The 27,532-nt window shown below is 43.8% G+C and overlaps 1 protein-coding gene across 1 annotated transcript in view; it reads left to right on the plus strand.

Moving 5' to 3' along the window:
- grm5b (glutamate receptor, metabotropic 5b) overlaps nt 1-27,158 on the plus strand; it is a 61,611-nt gene extending 34,453 nt beyond the window's left edge. The window contains 13 exon segments of the mRNA XM_071537490.1: nt 11,990-12,225; nt 13,352-13,473; nt 14,152-14,276; nt 14,812-14,980; nt 15,206-15,332; nt 18,837-18,954; nt 19,082-19,268; nt 19,473-19,631; nt 21,578-21,703; nt 22,662-22,844; nt 23,507-23,673; nt 26,055-26,620; nt 26,623-27,158. Of these exon segments, the coding sequence (XP_071393591.1) occupies nt 11,990-12,225; nt 13,352-13,473; nt 14,152-14,276; nt 14,812-14,980; nt 15,206-15,332; nt 18,837-18,954; nt 19,082-19,268; nt 19,473-19,631; nt 21,578-21,703; nt 22,662-22,844; nt 23,507-23,673; nt 26,055-26,620; nt 26,623-27,158 (2,821 nt within the window).
- The last annotated feature ends 374 nt before the right edge of the window (nt 27,159-27,532 follow it).

The following is a 27,532-nucleotide window of genomic DNA, read 5'->3' on the forward strand; positions in this document are numbered from 1 at the left end:
CCTCTAAGCCATAGTTCACTCCATTGAAGAATCATTCCAGTAACGTGAACAAATTGAATGGGATAATTTTTTCCATTGTGTTGCTTCACCAGACCGTTGTAAAATTTCACATTTGTGCAACATTTATAGTTTTTGGAAGCTATATGTCCTTGTGGGCTCATGAAAAGTCTCCAGCTGCAGTGATGACACCCAATGTGTTTTTGTTACAATTTAATAGGCTGAAAATCCTACTTCTGACATATACTAAACAACTGTTTTCACATATTTTCCAAGAGGTAAGTTTTCCTAATTGCAAACGTTGATAGAGACAGTTTGAACAGGCCCTGAAGGTGAATACACATTGCTTGAGGTTAGCATGCTGGAAAATGAAATCGTTGTACCAAAGTGTAATATTGCCTCCACAAATCTCTTCAGTCATTACTCTCCATTAGGCCAGGATGGAGCTTTCTGTTACTCTGAATCTCCATCACCTCTCCCCTCCGTTCCCTCACGCTGTGTCCTCCTCTCAGCGGTAATTTGCTCCATTGAGTCAGTCCAGCAGTGAGAATGGATTGAATTGGATGTATGGACAGCAATTTTTTTGCTGTGTGTGTGAATTGAAGGAAGACAAAGACTAATCCAGGAGCCAGTGCTCTACTATTCTGCCTGTGCAGTCACTCCGTGTCCTGTCCTGTCCTTCCTTGGTCTGCTTTGTTCTTCTCTTCTCTTCTCTTCTCTTCTCTCTTCTCTTCTCTTCTCTTCTCTTCTTCTTTCTCTTCTCTTCTCTTCTCTTCTCTTGCCCTGTCTGTTATCATGTGTCCACTTTTCCTCTCCTATCCTCTCTGTGCTTATCCATCTGTCTGCCTCTCTCTCTCTCTCTGACTTTCCCCCTTGCACATTCTCGTCTCTGTTCCTTAACTTTTTGTCTTTTTTCTCTGTCTGTCTCCCTCCCTTCTTCCTTGACAGTTTTGTTCCTGTCCCCCTGTCACATATCAAATCAGTGTCTGGTGTCTGAAGCCCAGGGAAATCACTAGAGTTATCCTATTCTGAAATACACTCTGTATGCCTAAACTAGCCTGAACAAAGTGTGTGTATGTGTGTGTCTGTATGTGTGTGAGAGAGAAGGAGAGAGAGAGAGAGAGAGAGCTGAAACACAGCAGCCCCAAATTGAGACAGGCCATTCTCCGACTATTCAACATGGTGATGAGGACACGCTACTTTCCTGAGATCTGGAATATATAGCAGGCTTTATAACACCTTCTTTAACACTTCTTTAAAATGGTGACAACATGGACCCCAGTAATTACAGAGGTGTCTGTGTAAATAATACCTTGGGCAGTGTTTTTTGTAGCATCATCAATGCCAGCTTTCTTGCCTCTCTGAGCAGAAGACCTTAAACAAAAGCCAAATTGGATTCCTCCCCACACATAGAACCACAGACCACATATATGCTCTCCACACATTAATGAAATGAACCTGAAATATTTTCCTGTTTCATTGATTTGACTCCTTCAAAACGGTGTGGGAGGTAAGGTCTACGATATTATCAAAGGGATCTACAATGAAAACAAATACTGTGTTAAAAATTGATGATAAAGAATGCAGTTTTTTTTGTCAAAATAGAGGTGTAAGACAGGGATGCAATCTGAGCATCTGGAAAAATCAACATCCCTTAGACTCCCTCTTGGAGACCCAGAGATTAAATGTCTTTTTTATGCAGACAACCTTGTAATACTGTCACCTACTTAACAAGGTTTGCAGCAAAACTGTCTGTACTCGAGGACTGCTGTAAAAAGTGGGAGTTGTCAATAAACATGGAGAAGACCAAAGTAACGATCTTTCAGAAAAAGGAAAGTAGATAACATTTCACTCTTACAGGAGGAACCTTACACAACTGCACTTTGGCTTGTCAATAAATTAATCTGGACGGTTCAACAACTACACCAGATGAGTTTCTGTTCTGTCCGTTTGTGTTGGAAGGGTCAGATCTGATACGCTATTTACTTCAGCTGCAGCCTGCTGCACTGGCTGGGTATGCAGCATGTTCCCGGATCTGAAACTAAGCCGAATCGGAGCTGCAAGTTTGGAGAAATGCATGGCTTCTATTTTTTTTTTTTATTTGTTGGACCACGCAATGGTCTGTTGCATATTTGAGCCATATAAATGTATATAAATGGCAAGATTTTGCTCATTATAGTCATTGATCACCATGTCAGTAAACAAATAGAGGATACATAAACCATTAAATAAATGTTGGAGATGAGGTTATCTGAGAAGCCTTCTATTTGGCAACAGTACGCCTACACTCCTATATGGCTCATTAATGTTCCTCAGGTACAACTTGAGTTGTTTAATGGAAAAATAAGCAAAACTAGATAATTGTGTTCACTTACCCATAAATGTAGATTGGCACAACACAACCAGCAGACCACAGCAGAAGAACGGACCTGGTGTAGCAGCTTAAAATGCGTAAAAGTTTAAAAAGCTTTAAAGTTCCGATACGCAAATATTACACATGCAGCGTAGTTTAGGTGTAACACTGTCTGACTGTTAGGTAAATGGAATATTCTCACAAGAATAATAATATTGTCACTGTTGGCTGAAAACCTCTTAACTGCAATTTTGATGATTTTCATGTTTTATTGTAACTTCAGTTGAAGGATTACATGCTGCTCTGTGGGTTGAGAAAGTTCTGCAAACCTTGTGTTTATGAAACCTTTTTAAAACCCACTGGATAAACTCAAAAATGCATTGTCATCAAGACAAAAACAAGGCAGTTTTTTAGTCCCTGAGGAGTTGACATTTTGGAGATACGAGACTTTCACCCAACAACAGCGATATGTTTTGTCTGTGCATTGTGCATTTTGTTTGTGTGTGGCTGTCTGTCTCACACATTAGTTGAATTTTTCTCATTTTTCCCAGGCAGTTAGGAAGACTAACTGAATTTCAATGATTGTCTGCCAACGTAATTATGGTTCTGTGAAAGACCAAATAAACAGACAGAGACAGAGACACCGGCTAGACAGAGAAAAGGCTGCTCGGTAAAGGGAACGATGGAGAAATGGAGAGAGAATAAAAAGCAAGAGAGAGAGAGAGGCAGATGAGTGGAAGAGAAAGGGGTAATAGGAGAAAGAGAGATGGAGACAGATAGGAAGAATGCAAAAGATAAGACAGACTGAAAGAGTGAGACAGAGAGAGGGAGGATGAAGAGCAGTGATGGGAGAGAAAGATGAAGAGAGAATACAAGAAAGACGGGAGAGCAGTAAGAGAGATATCGGGAGATGTATAGAGTGAAAGAAATGGGGAGAGAGAGGAAGGAAGAGAGATATGATACAGATGCGGACAGAAAAGAAAAATGGAAAAAAGGATGATAGAGTGAGAGAAAAAGAAAGACAGAGAGAAACAGAGAGTAATGAAGTGTGACATCGATAGATGAGTCTGCTGTCAAGGTAAGCAGGCGTGGGATGCTGCGTGTGTGTGTGTGTATGTGTGTGTGTGTGTGTGTGTGTGTGTGTGTGTGTGTGTGTGTGTGTTATTGAATGACAGGCGTGTAAAGTGGTCAGATCACTCACATAATTACACAGTTGGGTACACACATGGACACAGGCCTTAGACTCTCTCTCTCTCTCTCTCTCTCTCTCTCTCTCTCTCTCTCTCTCTCTCTCTCAAACACACAGACACACACACACTGTTTAGCGCCACTGTGTCTGTGTGTGAGACAGTTCTGACATTTGGCTTAATGAGTTTTGCTGTTGTCATGGTGAACTTTGCCCTCCGTTTGTCTGAGGCTGATGGATGAGGCGTTGTGGCTTGAGTCCGCTTGTTACTTTCCGTTCAAATTAAAAATTGCAAAAAAAATGTCAACGTTCATCATATTCTTCCCGAACCCTAACCATATGAAGTTATAAACCTTCCCTGAATAGAAGGATTATCACATTTTTTAATACTATATCAAGACTTGTCTCAGCAGTAAATGGACTATGGAAAAGGGAATGCATGGTTTTAACCTCTTGTGAGAAAAGAGGAGAATTGCATTTTCCCATAAAAACTTTTACCAGGTGCCTTAACACAGATGGATAATGCTTTATTTTGTGGGTTCGCAATTTCCACACACGCCAAACTACTTGTAAGAAATATGGAGAGAGCGTCTGTGGGGGTTTGCTCTTGTACATAGTGCCTAAAATCTGGCTACCACTTTGGCACTTTGGCACTTATCACTTTTATGATTGTGTTCTATCTTGTCTCTGTATTGAATGTCCTGTCTGTCTGTAACTTTGTGTTGTGCTGCTGCTGTTGCCCGACCAGGTCTCTCTTGTGAATGAGACCCCGTGTCTCAATGAGATTACCTGTCTAAATAAGGTTTAATAATTATAATAATAATAAATTACAGATAATTAAATAATTCAACATATACGTACAGTATCATCCTCCTCTAATTTCCTTCTAAGTGAATAATTACTTGGGTTCCCAAATTGGTCTCTGCCTCTATTTTCCCAATAAATAGTTTATAATTTTGTAGTTAGAAATTTACAGTATCTTATCAAATCCACCAAACTGACCTCTTCCATTTTCAACTTCTTTGGAAACTCATAAAGAAGAATTACCAAGGAATTTATCAGCTCCCACAACTGAGCTGTGTTCCTTATAATTAGTACATAATGTCACGGTTCTTTCTAGGAAACTTCCTAAGAAATTCAGTTACATATCAATTCCTTTCTAGGAAATTACTAGGAAGCAGTGGACCCGGAAAATAAAGTGTTACCCACAGATGCTCAAGTAGGATAAAAAGAATAACCATGCACACTGCTTCCAATGCCGCCATCGCAACCTCTGGTAATAGCAACATAAATCATCACTAAAATTGAATCACATCTAAGATTAAAGGAATGGGAGTCACAGCAGGGACAACAAATAAATATGCTAATGGAAAGCTCACGAAGGCAAGAGAACGCAGTCATTAGGTGGGCATTTTCACAATTCATTTGACATTGATATATACAGTATGTGGGATATCACACAAGCATTATCTTTGATGATTTTTTTAAGGACAGAGGACACATCTGACACAGCTAAACTCTGACATGCCTGCAGTGTGTTTGTGTGTGGCTGTGTGTTTGTGTACGATTTGCGGAGGAGTGTGTGTGTGCTCTGTGTTCCCTTTTCATAGTTGTGTTGTCTTTGCAGCTCATTAGTGCTCTCAGGTTCTGTTGGTGGAGCGCTGGTGTGTGTGTGTGTGTGTGTGTGTGTGTGTGTGTGTCTGCGTGTCTGTGTGTGTGTGGTGTGTGCGCACAATATGTATGGTTGTAAGCAGCAGATGCTCATCTAGAATGTCTGCCAGGTTGCCATGGCAGCCAGAGAGTGGGTGGGCTGGGGTCGGGTGGCATGCTGTAATTGAACCCAGACATTAATTACTAAAGTGACCTATTGGCAGTGTGGCTCCAGATCATATCCAAATATTTTGGCAATAAAAAATCTATGACCTTATTTTCCCCGCTGAAACCAATTCAACTGCAATGACAGCAGAGCATTCTGAATTTCTAACTTATTTTAAAACCACACTGAACTTGAACTGCATGCCACCGCTCAACAAAAAAACAGCTGTGTTTTCCTGCCAGGGCAACTACAGCAGTGTCCTCACTAAGCAGAGTGTGAATGGGGTCTAATGAAAATGATATGAGAACACAGAGGAACATCCAAAACCCTTTGGTTCCTTCTCTGATCAAATATGACCAACCTGGTCTTTGTTTCAGATAAAATGTTCAACAGGAATGCTCTTGTCTCCAGTTGTGATAACAGCTGGTTGAACAAACAGCATTTGCAGCTGTTTAATAACTGATTGAAGGAATAGGGGCAGGAAAATACCCTTTTTATTAAAGTTGCATCAGTTAAGTGTGTTGAGCATCACTTTAAGCAAATTTCCATCGCAGAATTTCCTTGGAATTCAAAGACTCAAGAACATAAGGCTTGAGAGGGATTTCATAACCAAGAAAGAACTAATTGAAAATGAATGCTCCTTCGCAAATGAGTTCTACTTTCTATTTATATTCTGAATTAACTGAATGGAAAGTCAATTGCCTCAGGCCTTGGTATGTAGAATTGGTTTGTAAAGTTCTGATTAAGATATTGCACTGCCCTAAAAGACTGGCATACTGTATTATTATGTGGGTAGCATTTCCAGCACAGAGATTATTGAAAAGTAAATGCATAGGTGTGTGGCTCTGGTGCTTCTGTGTGTGTGTGTGCGCGCACGCGTGTGCGTGCTTTTTAAATGCAATGTACTCTAACGAGACACAACGCACAGACGGCAAGTTGAGCGTGGGCTGGAAACCATGGCAACGGCCTTGGGCTCCTAGACATGGAGAGAGAGGGAGAGAGAGAGAGAGAGAGAGAGAGAGAGAGAGAGAGAGATGATGTCATTAAGATCAATTGTTTTGATCAAGAAGAGAGTGAGTGATTGATCAGCCTAGCAATGATGAGTGTTCACACAGGCACAAGCAACCACAGACACCCTGACACGCGCACACACACACACACACACACACACACACACACACACACACGCGCGCGCACACACACACACACACACATACACACATACACATATGCATTGAAGACCTTTTCTGGAGCCCTTCACATGGCAGCATCGCCCACACAGTTACATAAGTGTTGATCCATAAACATCTGTGTATATGTGTGTATGTGTGTGTGTGTGTGTGTGTGTGTGTATTGTATGCAGTGTCTGTACCTACAGCACAAAAGGCACATATGTAAAGTACACTTAAGTGTATCTTGTTGGTATAGGAGAAAACATTCCTTTGATATTACCCTATATCAGTGATCTTTACACTCATCTGGCACTGGTGGGTCATGACTGTAAATGAATTTTTGCTGTTTGAAGAAATGTTAGGAAAAGAGGATTCAACAAAACAAACCCTCTCAAAACAGAAGCCACAATGAAGAGTCGAAACATGTCATTTTATGTTATATTATCCAAATAAAAGCACCACAGGGCACAGACCTGAGATTTATTGTCTGCTAATAACTTGCTAACTGGCAAGTTATTACATTTCTCATGCCATTTGTGAAAGGCAGAGGGGACAGAGCAGATACAATTTGCAGTGATTATATTGGAGAGTTAACTAAACAGATTACTTTTCCAGAGGTGGCAGTTAGGAATTTGCCAGTAGAACATGATTTTTTCCAGCAGTGACTCTGTTTTTTTCCCCCCTCACATTTGGCACTGAGTCACACGCTTTTTAAATGAATATTTTCATGGCAGTTCTGTCATACTCAATAGAATACAGTGGGGATGAAGATGATTGGTGAGAGTGAGAAGATGAATCATGACAAAAGTCACAGATTGGATTATATATTGGGTTATAGCATGTAGGAGACATTTTCAGAAAGATATCTACTTTCAAGTGGGTGTGTGTATGTGTTTGTGAGTGTGTGCTGTTTGAGTGTGTGTGTTTGTGTGTTGCCAATGTGTTGTATTAGTTTGGCCTCCGAGGAGCTGCAGGTGTGACCTGCTGGGAAGCCTGCCAAACAGATGGCAGGAGACAGAGAGAAAGGGATGGATAGAGACAGAGTGAGAGACAGACAGAAAGTGAGAGAGATAAAACAGAAAGTGAGACAAAGATGGAGAGAGGAAGAGAGAGAGGAAACTACTGAGAAACTGAAAATGAAAAAAACAAGATGTGGCAGGAGAAATGGGGAGAGGAGAAAATGTGCGCTGTATGTTTATGTGAGAGAGAGAGAGAGAAAGAGTGCATTGAGTGCATGAGAAAGAAGGAGAGAAAGGCAGGCAAAAGAGAGAAAGGACATATTGACAGACGGATGCGGTGGAATGTGACAGAATTGGAGGACGGGGAAGAAGAGAAGGATAGAAAAACGGAGGGGACTCAAGGGAAGGATGAAGGTGTAAATGAGAGAGAGAGAGAGAGAGAGAGAGAGGGTGAGAGAGACAGATGGAGAGAGAAAACTGTGTGTGTATGAGGGAGAGAGAAGAAGTCTATTGATCAGAGGAGAGAGAACACTGATTAATGATCATTGATTGCTTACTTTTAGAATCTCTCCTATCTTCTCTCCTTTTCTCACTTAATTTCCTTCTTTCTCTCTCTCACTCGCTCTCTCTCTTCCACCCACTCTGTCTCATAATGTCAATGCAACATTGTGTTAAACACAGACTAGGAGCAAGTATCAAACATCCCATTCATTCTTCCCTTAGGGGAGCTACTGATTGATCCATCAAAAGGACATTCAGCTTACAGTGATGACAGCACTTTGTTGCTCTGCATGGGACGCCGTCCTTTACATGGGACCAGACACAATAATAGTCAATAGCCTGAGCAACAAAGTGGATCTTTAAAAGTGAGGGGTCTAGAACTACATTATTGATTCACTTTTTACATCCCATACTAATTTTCACTCTAAGCCTGACATAAAATATACAGCATTATGTGATCAGCCAACCAGTCGAGTGGCAACGTTAATGTAACAAATTCAACACTATCACAGTTAATGAAATGGTTCAGAAAGCATCAACAACCACCTTGACAATTGCTGTGATAAATTCCCAGTGTTCATTAAGCAACAATACAGGAGAGGAATGATTTCATGGTGAATAGAAATGTGGATGTGATTTGGTTTCAAGCAGTGTCGAATGCCTGCCTGCCAGTGATGCTGCTCTGTTGGATCTGAGTGATTTGATTTGATTTGATTTGATTTGATTTGATTTGATTTGATTTGATTTGATTTTTCATCATTTCAGTGCACTCTAGGTCATCAGCCCAAATGAGCGCATAGCACAGCAACATCACATTGCAATATGTGTTTGAACAAACAGATTTCTTAATAAACTCAGGTATCACGCAAAGTCCATTGGCGGTTTATCCAGGCTTTGCGGTTTGAAAAGTTTTGATTAGGTTGATACATTTTGCCATGCAGAATCCAGCTTCTCTGGAACATATTTCAAGTCTTTCAATATCTTCTAACCAAAGGAGAGAAATAGAGATCATTACATGATAAAGTGCATTTGTCATCTAATCCCAGTTTGACAGTTGTATATTCATAGTATGCTGTTACATCACCAAACAGCCATCTTGGTAGGAAAATAACAGGTAATTGTAATAAACTAACAGGTGATTATAATCAAATGACAGCTACAGCCAATGAGCTGTGTATATGGTGAAGCACCATATTGATAGGAAATGCATGTGACATCATGGGAATACTGTGAAGTAAAATATCCTATTATGTAGTCCGACTGATTGTGTTTACATTCTGCTATTGCATGACTGGTAACACATACAGTCAGAAAAGCATCATCACATTCAATATGAAATGTAATTGGTACATGCCTTGGTACTGTCAAAGCTAGAGGCGTCCACAATGTTCAAACTACCTTCCATAAGTAGAACCCACAGTAGAACAGATATCAGGTGTCCAGAGATAATGTAGTGTGACGTATTGACTTTCTTTGCTTATAGTTCTCCAAGACAATCACAGATATTTATCCATTTCTTGATTTGCTCTCCATCCATCAACGTCTTTTTCCTTTGCTGAAGGATGGGGAGGAGTGCTACTAACAACGAATTTGGTGACAGAATCCCCCTCCCCACCCCACCCCAATTCCACAGCACACATACGCACAGACACACACACACACACACACACACACAGACACACACAGACACACACACATCATGTACACACACACACACACACACACACACACACACACACACACAGACATGTATTTGGGTGGTTACAGGCATGGACTAACATGTGATGGATCTCTCCTTCTAGAAACGCCACCACCATGATTTATGACCACAGCTCCAAAGCGAGAAAAAGAGGGATGGAGAGAGAGAAAGAAAGAGAGAGACATAGAAAGAGAGAGAAAGATAGAGGTGGGGTCAGTGATGAGAGCCAGGTGGGGGAGATACGGAGAGAGAGAGTCAGAGGGAGAGATTAAGAAAGAGAAGTGAGAAAGACAGAAAGAAAGAAAGAAAGAAAGAGAGAGGGACAGTTAGTCAGACAAAAGAGGCAGACAGACGATGAGAAGGTGGTTTACACACACTCAGACACACAAACACGCATGCACGCACGCGCACACACACACACACACACACACACACACACACACACACTCTTTGGGTCTCCAATCAGCCTGTAGTTGGCGGGACTGCTGTAGGAGAAAATGAGTTTTTGTTCTCTGGGGGCTCAGAGAGTGAGAGAAAGAGAGAGAGAGAGAGAGAGATAAGGAGGGAAGGAAGCAAGGAAAGAAAGCGAGAAAGTGTGAGGGAGTATTTTGTAGGAGGAGGGAGGGTGAGTACACATTCACAACAGGGAGCTGACCAGTACAACCACAGTCTTGTACTGTTGGCTGCCGAAACCCTCTGCTGGAATAGCTGGGGATCAGTGTCTTGCTCAAGGCCACTTTGGCAGGTGTTGTTGAGGGAGAAGATTTCTCATTCACTTCCACCTGTCTCTTTTTCTCTCTCTCACACACACACACACACACACACACACATGCGCGCACACACACACACACACACACACACACACACAACACACACACACACGCACACACACGCACACACGCACGCACGCACGCACACACACACACACACACACACACACACATTGCCATCTGTGCTTCCTTGTGGAACAGTAAACCCAAATCCTTATAGAACACCAAACAAAAGTGATATGTTTTCGCAGTTTGTGTGTGTGTGTGTATGTGTGTGTGTGTGTGTGTGTGTGTGTGTGTGTTGGGAGGTAGTTATATTCATCTTGTTGGTATCTGACAGGGCATGGCTGCCGAGCTGCAGCCAAAATGCTCCATTTGACCTAGATTATCTCAGCACCCGGCTGGTGTGTGTGTGTGTGTGTGTTTGTGAGTGAGTGTGTGCATATCATAGTGTTTATGCCTATTTGTCAGTGATTTGATGAAAATTGGACATTGCCCATAATGATGTAAGAGCTCCGTCCCACATGTCCTCCCTTTCTCCCTGACTCCCTGCCAATCATTCTGTTTCTGCCTCCTTTCCCTCTCATTGGTTTTCTATTTCTGCTTTTCTCTCTCTCACTCGCTCTTTTTCTTCATGTTGGGCCTTTCCTCTGAGAAAACTGTAGCACTCAGCAAGTAAATGTTTTCATCAGTGTGTGTGTGTGTCTGTATGTGTTAGAGTTTATTTTTTATAGCGAGATATTGGTGGCCCTGCGCTTCACCTCTCAACCCAAACATTTAATTTCACCCAATAACAGGCACATCAGCTGCCCTCTGCGTGCACGCACACACACACATACACACACACATACACACACAGAAAGAGAGAGAGAGATAGAGATAGAGAGAGAGACAGAGAGCGAGAGAGAGACATAACGTGTTATCCAAGGATGGAATTTGAGCTCAGATCCATCCATCCATCCATCCATCCATCCATCCATCCATCCATCCATCCATCCCTCTAGCCGCTTATCCAGGTCAGGTTGGTGGAAACGGGCCAAGCAGAGTAGCTCTGATGTCCTTTTCCCCAGCAACTTCCTCCAGCTCCTCCTGGGGGATCATCAGGTGCTCCGATGCCGGCTGGGAGATGCAGTGTGTCCTTGGTCTGCCCCGGGGTCTCCTCCCAATCGGTCATAAACCAGACGCTTATATACACAATCTCATTCTTTCGGTCACTACCTAAAGCTCCTGACCCTACAACAGGTGTGGGTCAGAATGAAGATCATCAATTCAGGAGCTTTACTTCGTTGTTCAGTTCTCTCTGAAGAGAGAGCACACATTCTCTCTTCACGTCCGCATTACTGCAGCCGCTGCACTTAAGTAGCGGTCAATCTCATGATCCCTTTTACCTTGTCTTGTGAATAAGACCCCGATGAAGTCCGATCATGACAACCGAGCCAGATTCTTTCTATAAATTGCTCATATCTCTCTGTTTCTCTCCCTATTCCTCCCTCTCTCCTTCCCTCCATCTTTCCTTGTCTCTCTTTCTTCCTGCAGTGATGGCTGGGCGGACCGGTATGATGTGACAGATGGATATGTTAGGGAAGCAGCCGGCGGTATTACCATTAAGCTCCAGTCTGCTGATGTGAAGTGGTTTGATGAATACTACCTTAAACTTCGCCCCGAAAACAACCAGAGGAACCCCTGGTTCCCAGAATTCTGGCAGCATCGCTTCCACTGCCGACTGAAAGGCTCCACACAGGAGAGCAACAAGTACAACCGCACCTGCAACAGTGAGTATAGACACAGATAAACATACAAGGACAACTGCACCTGTAGCAGTGATGCAAAGATAAAGATACAAGTACAATCACACCTGTAGCAGTGAGTATAGACACAGATAAACATACATGTAAAATCACACCTGCAGGAGTGAGTATAGACAAAGATAAAGCTTCAGCCTCACACATAAACACGCACAGGTAAGAGCAACAAGTACATTTGTGTACAAACACAGTTGGTGGAAGAACTCAACAGACAGACAGGCATGAATACAGGTGCATGTACACACACACACACATACACACACACACACACACACACACACACACACACACACAGGACCTATGAGTCAGAGGTGTACAACAGCTGTTTTGACCATGGCCAATTATGACCTCAAATGGTTTATCAAAACAGCCATGAGCGACAGAGAGAGAGAGAGAAAGAGAGAGAGAGAGAGAGAGAAAGAGAGAGAGAGAGAGAGAGAGAGAGAGAGAGAGAGAGAGAGAGGCTGCATCATTTTGCTGTCTAGATAATGGGGCTGAGATGAATCTGCATGTTTATCTGCAGGCTTTCATAACAGCCAATACTAATGCAAATCACATACACACACAAACATACATACTGACTGGCTTACACACACACACACACACACACACACACACACACACACACACACACACACACACACACACACACACACACACACAGACCATATGGACAGATTTCCAGTTCATCTGGAGATATCCCTTATGTCTGTGAGTGTACTCTCTCTTTTCTTCTTTCTATTCATCTCCTCCCCTGCTTCTCTCTCTGTTTCGTTCCTCCCATTCATAGGCAAAACAGTGTGTGAGAGCCGCTTCAAAGGGACTCATGTCTCATGTATTCTAATGAAAGGAGACGTGAAATGGAAATGAACAGGACAGAGAGGGAGAGAGAGAAAGAGTGGCAGGAAGGAGTGAGACACGGAGGTGGAAAGTGGAGGATGAGAAGAAATGAGAGGAAAGAGACTTTGATGTTAGGAAAAAAACAATTGTGTTTTATAAAAGCAGGAGAGAAACGTGAAATTATGTGTTGCTCTGATACACCTGCCTTCTCTCCATCCTGCCTCACCAACCCCCCCTCCACCCACCTCTGCAGACCGTGAATCTCTTCGGCAGCAATATGCTCAGGACACTAAGATGGGGTTTGTCATCAATGCCATCTACTCGATGGCGTACGGCCTGCATAACATGCAGCGGGCCCTCTGCCCTGGCTATCAGGTAGGTACTGCTCTGATGGATGAATGGATGAATGGAGGGACAGTGGGACAAAGGAAGGGGGCCGAGGAGGGAGAGAGGGATGGATAGATGGAACAATATATTCCATGGGCCTCCGTTCATTTTCTCTGTGAAGCGAGCAGTTCTCTGTTCAGTGCATGCTGGGATAGCTTGCAGTGCAAAACCAAGCACGCGATGGGGGGGAAAGGTGTGGGACAACATTTGAAATTCAGTTAACTTTTATGCAAATGCGTGTGATGTTTGCCATGTGGGAACCAATCCATTTGGCCAAAGAAGATGGCGTTGATAGCGCAATGCTTCTACTGGCTTTCATCCACTATTAAGACAGATTTACTACTAAATTCAGTAATCATTGGTAATATTTTTTCATCAGTTGATTTGGATTGATTGAATGTTATTTCTCCAACTTCATGTCCTGGTAATTAAAAGTTTACACAGCTATCTAAACTCTTTGAATATATTTTCAAAATATAACTTGCTACCACTAGTTGGCATGCCCAGAAGCAACCAATTTGAGGGAGCAGCCGTGGCTCCATGCGAATACGTCGCTTTCGGTGTGGCTCAGTTGTTCATTTCTCAAGTGTGGAGAAAAATGAAGAACCTAGGCGTTGCATGTTGTGTTGAATGATCATTCTGATTGGTTCTGTTGTTGGGTGGAAGGGCCTGTGTGATGCCATGCGACCTATAGATGGTGCCACGCTGCTGGACTTCCTGATGAAAACCAACTTCACAGGCGTGTCTGGGGAGGGAATCCTATTCGATGAGAACGGAGACTCACCTGGCAGGTAGGCACTGTGATTGGATGGAGGAGGGTTGAGGAATGATGATGTCATTCAAGAACGATGCCACTGACTTTTATTTCTGCAAAAACATTGTCATTCCAATTCCTGAGATAGTGTGGTCTTTATGGCTGCCAAGGCGATACGGCTGCAGAAGAGGTACCAGCACCAAATATTTCTGACATGACCAAAGTACCTAATGGCTTCTACAGAATGATTGCCAATGCATGTCCTGTATGTTTGTCGTATTGTTGATGCATAAGGATACAAGTAAAACAGTGAAGAGCAAAAAAGATGGTTAACCGGCTCACTAGTTAACAAAGTAATAGTAATCAATTTCAATTTTCAAAAAGGGCGTATACTTTATACGCCTACACGGTTATAAAGCACAAATTAAAAGCCTATTTCACCAGTTAGATTAATTGCCTGGAACTGCTCTGCTGAGCAATGCAGTGTAGTGTATGTACAGTATGTGTGTACATGTGTCTGTGTTATGTGTTTTGTGTGTATTCTTACGATGTGATGTGTCTTTCATCCCCAGGTATGAAATAATGAACTTCAAGAAGATGGGGAAGGACTACTATGACTACATTAACGTGGGAAGTTGGGACAACAGAGGGTTGAAGATAGATGATGATGAAATCTGGTCCAGCAAAGAAGGCATCATGAAGTCAGTCTGCAGTGAACCCTGTGCCAAGGGCCAGATCAAGGTAGCTGACTGCAGATACAGTAATGCAAGCATGTGCGTGCTAGCACATGAGCTGGCATGTACATCAGTGCAAACATAGTAGACACACACTCACACACAGACATGCCCATATACACACACACCCTTGTAGAAACACTCACTTGTGCATGCATGTGTGAATGTCCGTGTGTTTGTATGTCTGCCTGTGTGTGTGTGTGTGTGTGTGTGTTCACTCTGTTCCCTCCAGGTGATCCGTAAAGGTGAGGTGAGCTGCTGCTGGACCTGTACTCCCTGTAAAGAGAACGAGATTGTATTTGATGAGTACACCTGCCGAGCCTGTGAGCTCGGTTCCTGGCCTACTGACGACCTCACAGGTCAGTGTGTGTGTGTGTGTGTGTGTGTGTGTGTGTAAGTGTGTGTGTGTGTATACTTCTTGCATTCTTTCCCCTGCTCTTACAGATTAGTCCTTCCTGCCTAGCTGCCCAACATAAAATAATTTCATTTGTGTTGGTTTCAATGGAGAGTTTAAGTGTCACATAACGCCTAACTGCAGTTTCAGAGGCCTGTGTGTGTGTGTGTATGTGTGTGTGTGCGTGTGTGTGTGTGTGTGTATGTATGTGTGTGTGTGTGTGTGTGTGTGTGTGTGTGCTGTCATAGGATAAATGGTGTTTAGCAGAATGAGATAGCTGTGTTTTTCCCTGATACAGTTCACCATTAGAGCCTATTATTATAAGTCCTCCACCAATTATATTAGAGAGAGAAATAGAGACAGCGCCTGCTCTTCACCCTCTCCTCCCCTCCCGTCCCTCTCTCCTCCTCCTCCCATCCCTTTAATTTGTTACCGACATGGTCACCAATGTTTTAATTATTCTGCATCAAGAGCAATTTTCAATGCAAATACATTTCAGTGGCAATGAAAATTTATTTCCCCTCCATTGCTTTCGAAGCTGTTGGATATTGCTCTGTTATGCTTTCAACTGCTCATTATACTGCTTGCTAGCTTCTCTCCAAGCTCTATGATTAAAACATGAACTGAGCCCTGCTGAAAATTCAGATTTAGCGTCACCGCCTCAGAAGGAAGCGTCCTTAAAGTAAAAAAGGGAGCAAACTAGTGAGGAAGTGAGAAAGAGAAACAGATGACAGAGGAGAAGAGAAAGAAGGGGTGAGCAGGCTTATCGGTGCACTACTGTGCGTGCGTGCGTGTGTGTGTGCATGTGTGTTTTCGTGCATGTTCATGTGTGTGTTAGTATGTGTGAGTCGTTCCATCAACAATAAGTGCCGTGTGTGTCCCCCAACGGGACTGAATGGAACAATAATAATTAGGTGTAAACAAACTGCTTGCCCCGTTCCTCCAGCAGATATTTTGATGTGTCTCCCTTAGGCCAAAAGAAAAGAGAGAAAGAGTGAGAGAGGTAGAGAGAGGGAAAGAGAGAGATAGAGAAAGAGGGGGAATAGAGGAGATACAGCGGGGTCTCAGCTGGCAGGGATAAAGGTAAAGGGGAAGTGGAAACCACAGAGAGCAATAGAAACGGTTTGGGAGACAGAGCACAATAAAAGAAGATGCTGTGAAAAAGAGTGAGCGAAGAGTGACTCAGAAACAGTGGGTCCGAGAGAGAAAGAGAGAGAGAGGGGGGGAGGGGGGGGGGGGGGATGGAGATGAATAGAGACTCTGACAGAAGCAGCAGCCAGGGAGAGTGCAAGGAGCAGAAAAAAGGAGGATTAGCTCTGGGATTTGAGCCTCTCCACTGATCGGTAAAGTTCCACAGTCTGAGTTTGAGAATGTTTGAAGGAGTTTGCCTCGAAACTTTATATTGACTAAACCCTCCAAGCGGTCCCCTCCCTTCAGTGCAGCAGTTTGGCCTAGGGTCAAACACTACAAGATTTCCTGCAGATTCTGTGAACTAATTAAGTATTAAATTGCCGACCTAATACTTTTAGACTGCTTTGAGAAAACCCATGAGAACAAATTGATGAGGGATTTTCAACCCCGATCTCTAAATTTATGTGGGCAGGATTAACTGGAGCTAAAGTCTCAGCAAGTTCCTTAGTGTCCTCCCACCCTTAACTTTTAGAGTGGACCCCACCCCCGACTACAAGGCAGGACAGTTAGTTCCCATCTCTTAAAATAGCTTTCACATGCTACTTCCATGATCTTGGGCAGTTTTATTGAAATTTATGTACAGGTCAGCAAAAAGAGAGGCAAAGATTGTGAACAATGAATTTATACTGGAGCTTCTCCATTTAAAATGAATAAGAAACTTGTTTTGTATACGCCAACAGCACCCAGGGTCATTTTGCAGGAATATTGGCACATTTTCTGGTTTGACATAAAATTGCTTGGCTGATTATTCTGTTTTGCACACAGCATGATGTGACAAACTGCTCAGCACCTTAAACAATTTAGATGATTATGATTTAGCTATATTTCAGACAATTTTGACCAAATGGATCCTTCAGCTTTATAATGACTAATGCCCGCAAGCGAGCCGCATCCTCTCCAGACTGCAGGCACCTGACTTAGTTTCTGTCTGTCTCTTATTGGCCCCTTGGCTCCCATTCAGCAATTAGGCTGTTGTTTATGCCCTTAAACTTAACGACATCACTGATTTAATAAACTTTATTGACCGTGTTAAAGACAAAGTCATTAAATTACTTCACTTACATTCTTTTTAATGACTGCACCGTCTCTCCTACTGTCTCTGAGGTGTGTGTGTGTGTGTGTGTGCGTGTCTGTGTGCGTGTGTTTGTGTGTGTGTGTGTGTGAGAGAGACAGAGGGAGAGAGAGAAGCAAGAAGGGAGAAAGGGAGAGGAACAGAAAGTTTGAGAGAGGAAGAGAGAGTCTGTATGTGTGTGTGTGTGTGTGTGTCCCTGGTGCTATGTCTAGGCCGAACAGCTGGGTGGTAATTTCAGCGAGTGTTACGACGGATCGTAATTAGAACTGTCCCTTTAATTAATGACACTTTATCTCCTCGCCTAGGAGGAATACAGAGATGGAGGGAGGGAGGGAATTAGGGAGAAAGGTGGGAGACAAGCAGGGAGGGCTGAGGATGAGGAGGGATGAGGGAGACAGTGAGGGAAGCAGAAAGGGATTGAAGGGTGGAGAGAGGGCTATGGAGAAATAGAGTGAGGGAGAGAGAGGGAACAGAGGAGAAAGGGAGGAATACAGAGATAGAGGGAGAGAGAGAAGAAAGAAGAAGAGAGGAAGTTAGAGAAACATCTTGAAAGGAAAAGGGGATGCAGTGACAGACTGAAGGAAGGAGAGGCAAGTCAGACAGAAGGAAGACAGGAAGAAGGGAGGCAGCGGGGGGGCAGAGAGGGAGAGAGGACAGAGAGGAGAGAGGGAGACAGAGAGCGAGGGAAACAAGGAGGGAGAGGAGATGGACAGGAAGACGGAGGGAGACAGAGGCAAAGATGGACATCGAGGGTGGACGGGAGGGAGGGAAAGAGAAACAGAGGGAGAGAAGAGAGAGAGCAACAATGTGAAAGAAAAAGTGAGATGTTGCCTTGAAGGGCAACAGTTGATCATGAGGGAGACATGAAGTGTAATGGGTACCATATTAAAATCTTATTAATGCAATGACTACAAACTCAGGGTAACTAATCAAATGGAATTATTCTCTCACATTTTTACAGAGAGAGAGAGAGAGAGAGAAAGAGAGAGAGAGAGAGAGAGAGAGAGCAAGAGAGAGAGAAGAACAGATGAACATACCATAGAATAGAGAAAAACAGAAATGTCTGAGAAATGTTTTTAAGTCTAAAAGATTCTATGTTATAGCTAGGTTTCACACAAAGCAGGTAAAAGTACAATCAGCTGTCCTTTTTTGTCATTTTCTCTCAACAAACTTTATTTACTTATTTCACCCTCCCCCCTCCCCCAGGCTGTGACCCCATCCCAGTGGAGTACCTGCGGTGGGGCGACCCTGAGCCCATTGCTGCCGTGGTCTTTGCCTGTTTGGGCCTCATGGCCACGTTTTTTGTCACCGCAATCTTCATCAGGTAGCAAATCTCTCTCCTGTCTGTCTTCACAAATATAGCAGATGAGGAGAACAATGTAAACATTACTGGATTGGACAGAGATATTATCCCCTATACATACTGTGTGCATTTCTGTGCGTGTGTTCAGGTTCCGGGACACCCCAGTGGTGAAATCGTCCAGCAGGGAGCTGTGCTATATAATACTGGCGGGGATCTGTCTGGGCTACCTGTGCACCTTCAGCCTCATAGCGAAGCCCCATGTGATGCACTGCTACCTCCAGCGACTGGGAATAGGCCTGTCACCTGCCATGAGCTACTCCGCCCTGGTCACCAAGGTAGGGAGCGGGGTGAGGGGTAGTGAAATCGGAATGAAGTGTTGGGAGTAGGAGCTGTGTTTGTGCACTTATGTCTTATGTGCTTCTCACTAATTTGTATCAATCTCCAGTGTAGCAGTATCAGGAAGCACAGGGCCGAGTACAGATATGTTCAATTCATTGTTTATAAAATGGGTGCTGATGGTGTATATTTTGTGACTCCAGACCAACCGCATAGCACGGATCCTGGCAGGCAGCAAGAAGAAGATCTGCACAAAGAAACCTCGCTTCATGTCTGCCTGCGCTCAGCTCATCATTGCCTTCCTTCTCATACTGCTGCAGCTGGGCATCATAGTGGCTCTCTTCCTCATGGAGCCACCGCAGGTAGACCTGTGTGTGTGAATCGGTGTGTGTCCCTGTGTCTGCGTTTCTCTGTGTGCATGGGTGGGTCTGGTCCTTGACAGACAGACAAACACAGACACACCGAGACACGAGCTGAATTGGAAAAATCAAAGTTACCATATAATGCAGAACGTTCTTAATCTCCAAAGAATCATGATTCCCAATTTATTACATCATCTATCTATTATTTTGCATATCTCTCTGTGATGTTTCACCCAAGCTATTTGTATTCCTAATTTTTCCTTTTGGACAATTGTCCTTTTGAGCATAATCTACCCAAGCATAAAAAAATCTGAGTTTGACCCTGTGTTACTGATTATGGCTGTTTAAACATGGAAAAATAATGGCAGTTAAAAAAACATATTCATGAATTATCTAAGAGACCTCTTCTTTTTTTAGGTCACATTGGTGTTTTTTGGCCATATGACATAGCAGATCAATTAATAGATCAGGTATCATATAGACTTAAGGAGTCTGACGTCACACTGGTGCCATAATAAAATTTCTCATTCAAACCTGTAATAGACATTTTTTTCCACGCTCAAATTTCCAGATTGTAGGTTGAATCATAATATTGTTATTGTCTAACGAGCTACAATTTTGGTCTCGTTAGGGCGTCATCAAATAGCTCACTTCTATATCTAGCACAGTGAGCGCACACGGGTGTGCTCTAGCTAGCCATGCAGTCTAGCTATGTTTTAAACGTATCTAAATTTGCCAGCACCCAGGACTTCACTTCTTACTTGAAGTGACCTAATGTGGTTTTTTTTTAAGGACAAGATGAGGAGTATTCAGAGGCGTAAAAATCATTGCAGCTACATTGGAAATTTAGCTAACTTGTAAGATGCGAAATTTGCGTGCCAAGTTATTTGATTGGTCTACACGCTGCCTCATTGCTCCAGGATATCCAGGATATACTGTATGTTGTTTTCTGGCCGGTGACGGTCAGTACACACTCTTGTACCCTACATATTTTGGGAGAATATCATAGTTTTTATGCCTCTGTGCAGGCGACAGCCGTGGCCGGAGGCATTCTCGTGATCGCGATATCTCAGGAACGCCTTGAGGGAATTTCTTCAAATTTGGCACAAACGTCCACTTGGACTCAAGAATCAACTGATTCAATTTTGGTGGTCAAAGGTCAAAGGTCAAGGTCACTGTGACCTCACAAAAGACGTTTTTAAGTCAAGAAGTCATACACTCACACAAATGTCTAATAAGATAAAATGATGAAGTGATGACATTTTATATCCAAAAGTTCAAAGGTCAACTTCACTGTGACATCATAATGTTTTGCTTACCACTGTAGCTGAGAAAACAATCTTGTGTCATTCTACAAAAACGGTGGAAGTGCTGTCACTTACTTTTGCAGACACCAAAATCCTTTAAGTTGACCTAATAATCACATTAATTATATATGTTCAATAAATAAAGACTGTCCTGCAATGATAAAACAAAGTTTATTGGCGGAGGCATACAACCGTGAGGCGGTTATTTCTAGTTGAATTATACTTCACATGTTTACACGCCAATGGATAAACGAGAAATGATCCACATCGGTACACTGAACAAAACTAGAGTAGCTGTGGACAACGTGAATGCTTATGGGGATTTTCCCTTGGGGATTTAGTTATGGAAGCTCTATTAATGCAACCCCAAGTTTTGTTCTGTTTATGCAAAGGCACAGAATGACAGCTTGGCCAGTTTTCAGTAGCAGGCCCACAGTCCTGCTCTAAGGCTGTCTGTAATGTTTCTATGCCAACAGACTTGAAAATACCACTGGCAGTATAATGGATGGCAGTGTCACATAGTGATTTGGTCAAACTCTCTCTTTTAATGGCTCTATTGTTACATATTTTGAACCATAACTTCTAAATTTTATTTTCTCCCAATGGCTGTGCTTGACGTTCCCTCCTCTGTCTCTCCAGGTGATCCATGACTACCCCAGCATCCGCCAGGTCAACCTCATCTGTAATACCAATAACCTGGGGGTGGTGGCGCCACTGGGATACAATGGCCTGCTCATCCTCAGCTGCACCTTCTATGCCTTCAAGGTACTAGCTGGACTGATTGTGGTTTTGGCAATTGAAAATAAATTAATGTGTCCTCCAAGCCACGCACCCAATATTCCTATTAGATATCATTCAAAGGATAAACATAATAAAACCCTAAGGATTATTTTCATCCTTAAATGTTTTTTGCTGGTGAGACACCCTGTGTGACATTATATCCTGTAATGATGTGTTTTGTAATTGATGACTATGCATTTTTGGTATTATACAATATGCTTTGAATGGGTTTTCAGCTTAGGGACATGAAACCTGTTCAGCACATAAAGTCACATTTTCGCATTACATGAGCAATATGAATTAAGACCGTCTGGGTATTGAGTCCAACCCTTGGCATCCCAGTGTTATACTAAACGCACTAAAACAGGACTATGAAGAGACATGATTTACACGCTGTTTTTGTTTGGAGGGGCTCTGCAATCTTTCAATGGCAGCGAATCAAACTCCATTACACCAGACTCATTCTGAAGTGAATGTTTGATTGTCAGCAGCCTGCTGGCATCCATTTTCTGTAGAGTATAATGACAGCAGCAGAAAGCACGGCAGCAGCGGTGAAGAGCTAAAAGAGAAATCCACTGCACTTCATGCAAATAAATTAGCAGTGAAGACAGCAGTAGTGACAGAGCCAAGCGACAGAACTCTGGTAACACGCTTGGTGATGTGGGGTTATGACGCCATGTTTTCACTTACATCACTTCCTCTCTACACAATGTTAAGGGTCAGCAGTCAAATTACAGCTACAGTGTAAAAGCAGTGGTGTAGCAGTGTAGTAGTCTCTAGTCTGGGTCTGTAAAGATCCGTAATCAAAAGCTAACAGTGTCTTCTTTTGCCTTATAGTATGTTCATCATTTGAGGCTAAATCAATATAATTCAACAGCAAAAAATATACCTTGTCTCTTTCTGTCTCTCTCTCTCTGTCTCTCACCCTGTCTCTCTCTCCAAGACCCGTAACGTCCCAGCTAATTTCAATGAGGCTAAGTACATAGCCTTCACCATGTACACCACCTGTATCATCTGGCTGGCTTTTGTCCCCATCTACTTTGGCTCCAACTACAAGATTATCACCATGTGCTTCAGTGTCAGCCTCAGCGCCACCGTGGCTCTCTGCTGCATGTTCGTACCCAAGGTAAGGCTGGAGCTAACATCCACTGTTAGTACTTCATTCACTGTTCGAATCCAGAGTTTTCAAGTTTCTCTAACTTTTAAGCTACTGCTGCCCCTGGTTCGAGGAAAATACCATTTGGATACTGGTTAGAAGGGTCATGGGAATTTACTCTTGAGCGGGTTAGTCTGTGTTTGTGAATATTTACTGTTTCTTCCCATAGCCAGAAGCAAGAAGGAAGCATTTATGGTTTTCCACTGCATAACTGTACCATTTAATATTAATGCTACCACAGTATGGTATGTTTTTCAATCATATTTGTTTGCACAGTTTGGTTTAATACAGTACAGCACAGTTTGTTTTGGTGCAGGTATACTAAAATGTGCTGGTAAAGAGATTGCCATTGGATTGGAGATGCACATGCAATGCATTAAGTATACACAAGTATACACTGTATGAAATTTATGCATTGAAGTGGAGAAAGAAATTCCATTTAAAATATTATCATGTTCGTTGATACATATTAATATTACATATTCCTGTGGATCTTCAAGGAGACAGTTTGTGCTCAAGCAACTAGAGAAAAAGGTCTTTCTGTAAATTTTTAAATTAAATACTTAAATGAATATTCTGCTTTAGGACGGTTTAGCTATGTTTATATTATCTTTGTGTTTATCTCATATCAGGTGTACATCATCCTGGCCAAGCCAGAGCGTAACGTGCGCAGTGCCTTCACCACCAGTACAGTGGTGCGCATGCACGTGGGTGACGGCAAATCATCCTCGGCCGCCAGCCGCTCCTCTAGTCTGGTCAACCTCTGGAAACGCAGGGGCTCTGCTGGAGAGACACTCAGGTGTGTGTGTGTGTGTGTGTGTGTGTATGCTACAGGTTTGTTGGCCAGGTTAATGCCTGGTTAGTTCTCAGTAACTGTCCAAGGGACCATTTCAGTAATGGTCCCTCTCTGAGACCATTTACGGTGTGTATGTGTATGTGTCTGTGTGTGTGTATGTGTGTTTGAGCTCTCTGAAAGATTGATTCTCTGGACTCCCCCGAGTCTCTCTGACTGTTCCTCTGACCCTAGCGTGAACTGCAGACAACGGCCTAATGGAAACAAGGTAGAGCATGAGAGAGAGGGATGATGCAAAGAGGGCAGTGTATGGAGAAAGACACAGATACGGGGAGGAAGTGAGGGAAAGATAAGGAGGAAATTAAAAGAGAAATCTATAGAGACAGAGAGAGGAGTCATAGAGACAGGGAAGGTCGGAGGCGGGGAGTAGAGAGATGAAGAGTGGAAGCGATGGAAAAGAAAGAGAGAGAAAAGGCAAAAGGAATAGTGTGAAAAGGAGAGAAATAATAGCTTTCATGCCCATCTTAACACCATCCCCAAGTCATCTACAGCGACAACTAACCGATCAAACGGACACAAAGGGAGTGACGCCCGGCCACTTGCCCAGAATGAAAAGAGAGAGAGAGAAAAAAGACAGAACAAATTTTCGTTTGTCAGCAGGTTACTCCAGCTCACCCCGCTTGGCAAGCAAGATTTCAATCACACCCTTATGAGAAGTGTCAGGAATGCTCACATCTTGGGTTTTTTTGTTCCTCTCCTCCCCTTTCCATCTCTTTTCCTCCTGTCTTCCTCTGTGTGCGGTGGTAATTGGCAGGGCTGTCTGTCTCCTCAGTGCGGGACTGGAGGCTGCTGCTTTTGAGATGCTGTCATTGTACAGACAGACATGAAGCCAGCAGGCCAGCGAACGAAAAAGAAAGACATACAGAATTTTAAATCTGAATATGTTTCCAATTCGGAATATTTTACATTTAGAAAGTGCACATATATATGGTTTCAAATGTTTGAACTATACCGAGGTCTGTTTGATTCACCTTGCCAGACATTCAAATCAGCCTCAGAAGTGGATACATCATTTGTAAGATAAGATAAATCAAGCGCTCCTGCAGATGCAACATGCATTTCCACTAGTCATTGCCTAGCAGGTCTGGCCTGAGGCTACGGTCTCACTCCCAGCCTTCTGTAGCGCCAGAGGACTGACTCTTCCGCTGGGATCAGGGGAAGAGATCACATTGGAAATCATTGAAGATCACAGCACCGGACGAATGAATAGGCACCTGTGGGTGTGTGCAGCATACAGACATATGTGGAAATGTGCAGTGTGTGTGTGTGTGTGTGTGTGTGTGAGTGAGTGAGTGTCACGCAGTCTGTGTGTGGGTGTGCATGTGGGTGTGTGTGTGTCTCCTGGGTCATTTGAGGTTTCTTTCACCCCCAGCCACGGTGGTGTGTGGTTTAATCAGAAGTTCCACTATAGATTAATCACACTAATTAACCTACAAAGGGATGAGAGGAAGAAAAGAAGGACTGGGGGGAGGTTGGGGTGGGTGCTGACTGATGGGAAGTGGTGAAAAGTGGAAAATGAGAGTGAGAGGAAAGGAAGAGAGAAAATGACAGAGAAATATGAAGTTGGGTAAAAATAGAACAGAAAATTAATTGTAATGAAATACTCAGCATATTAAGTCCATGTGGTTTCTTACTTAAAGTATTTTCTTACTTAAAGTCTATTGGAGTCCAGCCTCCATTTGAAGAAGTTATTTTAGATCTTAAATTAGCCTAAATGCAAAGCAATCATAGATTAAGTATTTTTTACAAACTATTTTATAAACAATGAATCAGATCAATGTCTGCAATGTCATATGATATAATGCAAAATCACATGACTGCAAACCATCCCACTGATTAGTATGTTAATAAAAATGAATTTTATTTGGAAATAAATGTTCATTGTGCTTATACTGTCCACACTCCGACAGCTGCCTGCCAGAAACTAGAGTCTGCATGTAAACGCAAACCAAATAACCCTATTTAGGTGTCACAGGAAGAAGTGCAAGGAGTGTTAACTTTCTTTTGAATGTAATGTCCATCACTCCTACATTTTCACTCAGACAGCTGGCTGTCAGACTACAGTCTGGACCTAAACCTGAACAAGCAACCCAATTTGGATTCAGAAAAAACTGGAAGGAATGTTAACTTTTGCTTGCATGTAAACTGAAAATAAAGAAATTAAAGAGTGTTTGTAGCATCTGATATGTAAATAAAATCAATGTAGTTAACAAAACATTTTTTGTTAACCTACTTTAAATACATGTGGTGAAACTACTCCCCACTCCCCAACACTGCGTATTGTTCCACGCTAACTTCCCCATCTCCACTTCCCTCCTGTCCTCCAGCTCCAATGGGAAGTCGGTGTCCTGGGCACAGACGGAACGCAGCGGTTCACGTGGCAACCACCTGTGGCAGCGGCTGTCCTTCCACATCAAGAAGAAGGAGAACAACCAGACTGCCGTCATCAAGCCCTTCTCCAAAACCCCCGAGGGACGCTACTGCGGAGGGGGAGACCTGCCGCCCCACGTCCCTCTGCCCTCCCTCCCCTCCATGCCCTCCTTGCCCATCCTGCCCACCCATCCCGACGCCGACAAGACGCTGTACGAGCTCTCAGAGGCCGAAGAGAGGTATCCAATCACGTACCGGCCCCATACCCCTTCGCCAATCAGCACGGTCAGCCAGAGACTGGGGGCGGGTTTGGTGGAGGAGCCCCAGGTGATTGGTATGCCGAAGTACATGAGCAGCGGTTGCGGCGGTGTCAGTGGCGGTGCTGGCGCTGGTGGTGGCGGTGGAAACGGTGGTGCTGTCATTGTCGGGGGCGACGGTTGCATAGTTACCGGATGCGACAACCCAGGGGAGTGTCAGAGTTCGCTGATGGATCAGATCAGCTGCGTAGTCAACCGCTTCACCGCCACATCACCGAGCTCAACAGCATGATGCTCTCGCCCTCTCCGACGCACTCGCACTCGCACGTGCACACACACGCGCCGTCCCCCCCGCACCCCGCCGACCCGTACCTGTTACCCCGTGAACTCCAGATGCCCCCCACCCTCACCACTTACGCTGACGTCCAGCCCCTGCCCCCCGTCGAGTCCAGCCTGGGCGGGCGGGGCGGCTGCCTCGCCCACCCCATGCCGCCTCCACACTCTCCTTACCCCCTGCCGCCTCCTCACCCCCAGACCTCCCCCTCCCTCTCTCCCGTGCGAGGAGGCCTGGTCGCCTGCCTGTCCGACTCCCCCCTGAGGAGGGCGGAGCTAGAAGAGGAGCTTATGGCCTTGACTCCTCCGTCGCCCTTCCGCGACTCCCTGGCGTCCAGCAGCGGCTCACCGATCTCGGAGTCGGGCCTGTGTTTGCCCCCGGCCCCCTCCCACCCGCCCCCGTCTCCTCCTTCGCCCAGGTACAGCAGACTGACCCTCAGAAACTACAGCCAGAGTTCCTCCTCACTGTGAGGGAGGGGGGGACAGGTGAAGGAAAAGGCAGGAGTGAAGAGGAGAGCTGAAAAGACGTCATAGGCCAATGCGAGAAAAAGAGTATGGGAAGATGGACAGACTGAAATCCATTCGTCACTCGGCGAAGGCAAAACTGTGAAGCAAAGGACTCATCTGTGAGGTCATCAAACGGCGACAGTCTGCTGTGTTTGTGTTTACATGTTTTCAGTGAGATGCAAGTAGAAGACCCTCGCCGGCATTGTAGTTTTTTTTTTTAGTGTTGTCTCTTTAAGAGCGAGGATTCAAGGACTACAAAAATGGCCACTATAACTTTTCAGTGTCTGTAATGCCAGAAATCATTCTCTAGAAGTCTAGAGCCATGATGTAGGACTGGG

Source organism: Centroberyx affinis, unplaced genomic scaffold, assembly GCF_046629955.1.
Source record: "Centroberyx affinis isolate AG114_WGS23_722 - 3 ecotype Tasmania unplaced genomic scaffold, CSIRO-AGI_Caff_v1 ptg003057l_1, whole genome shotgun sequence".
Taxonomy (NCBI): Eukaryota; Metazoa; Chordata; class Actinopteri; order Beryciformes; family Berycidae; genus Centroberyx; species Centroberyx affinis.